At 59.2% G+C, this 6,651-nt stretch overlaps 1 protein-coding gene across 1 annotated transcript; it reads left to right on the top strand.

The window, feature by feature from the left end:
• Nucleotides 1–232: 232 nt before the first annotated feature.
• On the top strand, nucleotides 233–2,865 carry LOC136485024 (uncharacterized). The gene has a single exon (XM_066481973.1). It carries the CDS (start codon nucleotides 275–277, stop codon nucleotides 2,846–2,848), a length of 2,574 nt encoding a protein of 857 aa, XP_066338070.1. The 5' UTR covers nucleotides 233–274; the 3' UTR covers nucleotides 2,849–2,865.
• Nucleotides 2,866–6,651: the final 3,786 nt, after the last annotated feature.

The following is a 6,651-nucleotide window of genomic DNA, read 5'->3' as shown; positions in this document are numbered from 1 at the left end:
AGGGATGTACGAGCTCCGAATCCATGCCGATGCATGCCTAGCAGCTAGCACCTGTGTAAGGTGTGAACAACCAGCATGGCAGCAAACCATATGGAAGCAAAGAATCCGGCCTTCAATCCAGCTAGTACTTATAAACAGGTATACGGGCGTCAGTCATTATGCAAACGCAGCGCGCTCAGCATCATCATCCTCGTCAGGGTTATCAGCTGGTAGTGAGCTCGTCACCAGACACCTCACACCAGGGTACACCTGTGGCGCTCCATCGCCTTCAGCCATGGCGCTCCTATTCTACAGCAGGGCTGCGGCGGCCGGCGGTGGCGCACCAGACTATAACTTCACCATGACAACCTTTCCGCTGCTGGTGAACAAGACGGGATGCACCACGCCGGCCGCCACGCTGGTGGCCAACTTCACGGTGTCCAGCGACCTGCGCAGCACCGAGAGGCTCATGGTGACCACCACGGTGCTCATGACCATGCTCGGCGCGGCGCTCTTCGTGCTCTGCATCCTGGCGCGCCTCTCCGGGCGGCACCGCGGCCACTCGACCGCGACGCGCATCTTCTTCCGCGCCTCCTTCGCGCTCTTCCTGCCCCTCATGTCCTACATGTACTCCCAGGCCCGCTCCAAGGACGCCCCCGCGCGCGCCGACCTCATCCTCCTCTGGATGCTCCTCGTCGAGCTCCTCCGCAAGAAGGTGTACGCCATGGTGGCCCCCGAGGGCGACGCCTTCGCGCGCGGCGTCGGGCGCTACTCCTTCTTCGACGCCGTTGAGGAGGCTGCGCGCATGGTGTGGATCGGCTACCTCATCTACTCGAATGAACAACACGATCGCGGAGCCGTCCTCAACTCCTTCTTCGTCATCCTCTGGATCTTCAGCGTCACCAAGCTCTGCAAGCGGGCCACCTGCATCGAGCTCGCCAAGCGCTCCTTCGACCTCGCCAAGAACGCCAGCCTCGTCTCCGGCTACATGGCGCACCTCGTCCGTGCCAGACAGCAGCATCTCGTTGGTCAACATCAAGAACAAGATATTCCCGTCCTTCGTACATGTAACTACGTGGTGATGGGGGAGAGCCAGCTGGATCGCGAGGAGGCGCCCTGCGGTTTCCGGCTCCCGGAGATCGACAACATCCTCGCCCGCCAGCGTGACCACCGACACGACGACGTGCTTGTGGAGACGGAGGAGGTGGCGGTGACCGCGACGACGAAGCTGGTCCGCGTGTGCGACGTCTGGCAGCTCGCCGAGAGTGACCCAGTGTTCCGGTACCACGAGCGGCGTAAGCTCAGGCTGCAGGACACGTGCCTGGGCCTGGCCCTCTTCAAGCTGCTCCGCCGAAGGATGGAGGGCCACGCCATGGTTGAGGCCTGCACGGACCAGGCGCGCGACCTCGTGCGCTACGGCATCCTCGAGGAGCTCGGCGCGGAGCGGACCTTCGACGTGGTGGAGCAGGAGCTCACGTTCCTGGACGAGTACTACCAGGCCATCATCCCGCTGGCGCTGCCCAATCCCAAGCTCTTCGCTGCCAACTTCGCCTTCTCCATCCTCTTCATCCTCTTCTACTGCGTCGCCGTGCTGCTAGTCACCGGCAACGGCCGCATATTCCACGTCCTGGCGTCCTTCTTCCGCGGCCTCGTGGCACTGTCCGCCGACATGGTCCTCCAGTACAGGTGCTTCGTCCACCAGGCGTCGTTCCTCATCGCCATGGTGCTCTCCTCCTCCGACCTCATCATCACTTTCCTGCTGACGCTCACCCTCTTCACCGTCGAGACCTACGAGTTCGTGCAGTACCTGCTCTCCGACTGGCACCTCGCGTCGGTGCTCTGCAACTACGCCGCCAAACCGGACCTGCGGAAGCGCGCCTGCGTCCGCAACGCCGTCAAGGCTGCCCTGTGGATCAAGAAACGCTCCCGCCCCGTCATCAAGGTGCACCAGTTCACCCTCCTCAAGTTCCACCAGCTCCATCCGCGCCGGGTCTGGGTGCTGCTCTCCCGCCTGCTGAAGAGGCGCCTTGTCGGGCTCCCCGATGTAGCCGTCACCGCCGAGGCCAAGAAGGCCATCGTCGAGGTCCTCAAGCTCGTCCTTGACCGCGCCGTCGACGGCCAGGGAGGACAATTCAGCAATGGCAGGGAGGCGTTGCGGCGCCGCAGCAATGGCGCTTTGGGATTCGAGCAGCTCGAGTGGGCGTGCGACGAGGCCGGGGGCGCCGCCACGGTGATCCTGGTGTGGCACCTGGCGACGACGCTGCTCGAGGCGAGGGACGACACGGAGGAGCACCCGCTGCCGCCCGCAGGCGAGGCGGCCGTGACGCTGTCGAGGTACTGCGCGTACCTGGTGGCCTACGAGCCGGGGCTCCTGCCGGACGACCAGTCGTGGACAGAGAAGGCTTACAGGGGCATCAGGGCGGAGATCGACGGCTTCTTCCGGGTTTGCCTCACCACCACGAAACGCCGGGACCGACTGATGGCCGCGGGGTTCCACCGTGGGGGCCTCGGGGAATCCACGGCGATGGAGAAGGGCGTGATGCTGGCCAAGGAGCTTGAGCGTGCGACCGTCAGCTGCACGTCGGCGCACGCGGGCCATGAGAGGGTGTGGGAGATGCTGCTGCAGCTGTGGGCAGAACTGCTCGTCTTCGTGGCGCGCGCCCCGTCCGGGGGCGTGGACGCGCACGCGCTGGCGCTGGCCAACGGCGGCGAGTTCATCACCCATATCTGGGCCATCCTGACTCACGCCGGCCTCCGCACTGACGACGTTTCCAGTAACCACAACACCACCAGAGAAATCCCCATAGTTCAAGAAATCCCCGTTATTCGAGAAATCGCCATTGGAGCTGGCGGCACGACTACCGTCTGACGACTAACCTCGCTAAAGCTTTATCACTTCTACAGTCTACATCCATATAGCAAGGTAGACCGTACATATATACGTCGCCGCTAGACTTGCCTGCCTGCTATGTTGCAATAAGAGATAAAATTCATCTGTACATTTAATCACAAATATATAACTATATCATGTTCCATAATAAAAGATTATAATTTTTCAATTTTCAATCAAACACATATGAGATCATGCCGAAAATACCTATTAGCTGAGAGCTTCTAGGGTGAAAAGCTAACTGTCGGTGTTTCGTACGAGCACCGGCAAGTAAATTTATAGTAATGTGCGTTGGGCTCGGATGGTGCGCTAAAGGATACGAGATTTATACTGGTTCGGGCCAAATGTCCCTACGTCCAGTTTGTTGCTGCTCGTGTTATTAGCACCGTGAACGATCTGTAGTAAGGGGTATAAACGATCGAGAGAGGAATTGGTCCCAAGTCTTTGATGGAAGGGTTGAAAGGAGGTCAAGAGCTTTGTGGCAGCTTGACTGTGTGTAGGTGTGTGTTCTTGTTCGGTCCCCAGTCCCCCCCTTTGATGGGAGAAGCGCCTCCCCTTTCATAGATGAAGGGGCTGGCTTTACAAGGATGAGGGCTTTACCTAATCTTGTGGCTCACGTCTACCTGGCCTCATTCTTTATCCTGATGAGTGCGAAGGAAGATAAGTGCCTACAATACTGTCGATATCTCTGTAGAATGTCAGGTTGATTACAGAACGCTGCCCTACGCAGGGTATGGGCTGTAGTACAGTGATTTTGACTTATTAGCCTCTCCTAGCCTTGCTCCGCACGCCTTCTGGTTCCTGTGAGTCTTCGTCGGAGGGACGAGGGGTCGGGGTCCGGCGTAACGCCGTGGTCAAGGCCTTCTGACTTGGCGGACCTGAGGGGTTGGGAAGCGGGCGCCGCTCCCTCGGGTCCATAGCGTGGTGACAGAATATCCGTCATTCGTGGAGATAGCAAATCCTTTTCTGGAGCGTAGCGGTTGTCGTATATCTTCGTCGGGTTCCGTGTTCCAGGGCTGAAGGCGGCGCCTACAACTCTATAGGGCGAGGAGCATGCAGCTGTACAACCTTTCGGGCTCTGCGGCGCCCAGAAGGGTCTAAAACACCTATCCCGTCATCCCCTGGCAGTACTTTTCCTGCCAGGGCGCAGGGTATGGTCCTTGGAGCTATGGTTGACCCGAACGTCTTGTCTTGCCCTGTACCTATCATCTTGAGGGAACGGGGAGAAGTTGTCAGGTAAGATGAATCCAGTCTTTAGATATGGAGCAGGGTGAGGCTCGTTCCTTGCCGTCGGGCGAAACGAAGACCAATCCCTATCTCTTGGGCGAGACCGACCCTACCCCTCTGGGGTCGGGCGAGGCGGAATCGATCCCTCAGCCCTTGGGCGAGACTGAGCCCGCCCTAAAGGCATCGGGCGAGACGGAGATTAGCCCTGAGCCCTCGGGCGAGGCAGAGCTATCTCAAAAGGCGTCGGGCGAGGTGGAACCAAACTCCTGTCATTCGAACAAGGGATGAAACGGCGCTCTTATGCGTCCAGAAGTTTTTCACGTTCGGTGGTTATTGGTTCCACCTTCTGGGGTACCCCGGTATTAGGTCCCCGACAGTAGCCCCCGAGCCTCTAGGTGATTCGAGTAGAACCGCCTGGAGGGTGTTTTTTGATTTCGTCGAAGTTACTTTGCCGAAGGGTGCGCGCGAGCGCACCCGATGGGTGTAGCCCCCGAGCCCCCGGGTGATTCGAGTAGTCACCCGGGGGGGTTGTATTGGTCCCTTCGCGGGTAAGGCTGAAGGACTTAGTTTTCGCCAACTGGATGTTTTCCCGAGGGGATCGTGGCATCCCATTCGCGGGGAACTCATTCAGGGCTGACCTAACTGGTGCTTGCGCCCTTGATTTCGGATCGGTCGCGGACCCTTCCTCAGTTGGGCCGACCGTCGAGCTTCTGGGTCCTAGGTGGGCCAAAGAGAAAAAAGGTCTTCGTGGCTTGCGTTTCCCAGGTGGGTAGAGAGTCCGGATTCGCCTGGGGAAGGCGAACCGTCCACCGTGATTTTTGGGGTGAGAGGATAGGGACTGCGCGTGCGTGTCCCACGACATGACACGGCGGGGCGCATGGTAGGCCCGGAGATCAAGGCGGACGGTTGCCCTTCTTGCGTCCGTCGCCCCTATAAAACCACGGGGTTCGCCCCCATGGTTCCGTATTTCGCTCCCTTATCTCTACGTCTCAAAACACCCGTCGCCAATCGCCCTAGCCTCCTACGCCCACGCCGCCACTGTTAGCCGGCTTGCATCCATGTCGCCGCCGTCGTCAAGCTTGTGCCTGCCCTGTAGCTGCCGTCGAGTTCGCGCCCACCTTTCTCCCCAATTGTTTTGATGGAGTTGTGGGGCAGATCTAGCATCACCCCACGGCGTTTGGAGGGCCTCGTCCGTCGTGGCCTTCTCCGCCCGCTGTCCGCCGTCCAGGAGTGGCTGCTGCCTGGCGACGAGGGTGAGCCGGTGCCGCCCGAAGGGTATGTCGTTTCTTTTGCCATCTTCCATGAGCGGGGATTCGCGGTACCCGCGCATAGATTCCTTTGAGGGCTGCTGGATTATTATGAGGTGGAGTTGCAGCATCTAACTCCCAACGGGGTTCAACACATGGCAGCATTTGTTGCCCTGTGCGAGGGTTTCCTGGGGATCGATCCCCATTTTGATCTGTGGCGGTATTTCTTTAACATTAGTTTGTCGAAGAGGAAGATTGGGGGAAAAGATGTGAACGCGCCAATGGGATGTGCCAGCATTCATCTGCGCCATACCCGGTCGAGGGGATACCCATACATGCGTCTGGCGACATCCAACAAGGGATGGCACTCGCAGTGGTTTTATGTTAGGGATGATGCGAGTGCCACCCTACCGAGGTACACTGGACGCCTTATCGAAGAGGCTCCGGAGTCATGGAGCTGGGGCATCCAGTCCAAAGACAAGAAACACCTCTCTGACCTTCTTTCCACCCTTCAATCCCTGAAGGATCAGGGCGTAAAGGGGACAGGGATTATCGGCGCCTATCATGCGAGGAGGGTGGCGCCGCTGATGGCGCGCGCGGTTCCCCTACATCGGATGATGCCCAGAATGTCATTCGAGGGGACGGTGCTTGTCGATGAGGCACTCCCTTTTTCAGAAGTGGCGCAGCGCATTAAAGAGGCGACGGAGCCGACGAAGGATTCCAAAGGCAGCGTCCTCGACATTGTATACCCGGTGCCCGGACATCCCCCAATGCGGCCAGAACCTGGGTTCTTTGAATTCGTAAGCCCTCTTCTCCCGTGCTCTTTTCTTTTTCCTAAATCTCCATTTTTTAACACTTGCTTTTGTGACGTTGGGACCAGCCGAGGGGGCTAGTCTTTAAGGATAGTCCGGTTCCGTTGCCGAAGGACAAGGCCGTGGCGGCGGCGAATCGACTTGCGGCTGAGCGGGACAAGAAAGCAAGGGAGGAGATGAAGAAGGCGAAACGACTGAAGCAGGAGGCACGAGATCGGGGAGAGGACGTGAGCAGTGAGGATGACAACGATGACGATGACGACAAGGTAGCCGTCGGTGTGGATTGGGACGTCCTGGAGGACGAGGACATGCTGACAAGTGGCCACCCGTCCATGTAGGGACCCTTCCCGTTCCACGCGGAGGAAAGTGAATCGGTGAGGTCGGTGGAGGCCGGCGAGTCTGCCGCTTCGCACGGTGTGCCGGTTGAGGACCGGTGGATGGTGGAAAGCGGGCCTACCGCTGCTGACCCTGAGGCGACGAGGGAGGGGAGCGGCTC

The sequence above is a fragment of the Miscanthus floridulus genome, chromosome 10, assembly GCF_019320115.1.
Source record: "Miscanthus floridulus cultivar M001 chromosome 10, ASM1932011v1, whole genome shotgun sequence".
Classification (NCBI taxonomy): Eukaryota; Viridiplantae; Streptophyta; class Magnoliopsida; order Poales; family Poaceae; genus Miscanthus; species Miscanthus floridulus.
Note: the sequence above shows the minus strand (reverse complement) of the source record. Positions and strands in the feature narration are given on the sequence as shown.

Coding starts and splice junctions, on each gene's coding strand:
- LOC136485024 (XM_066481973.1), top strand. CDS start 275: ATGGCGCTCCTATTCTACAGCAGGGCTGCGGCGGCCGGCGGTGGCGCA.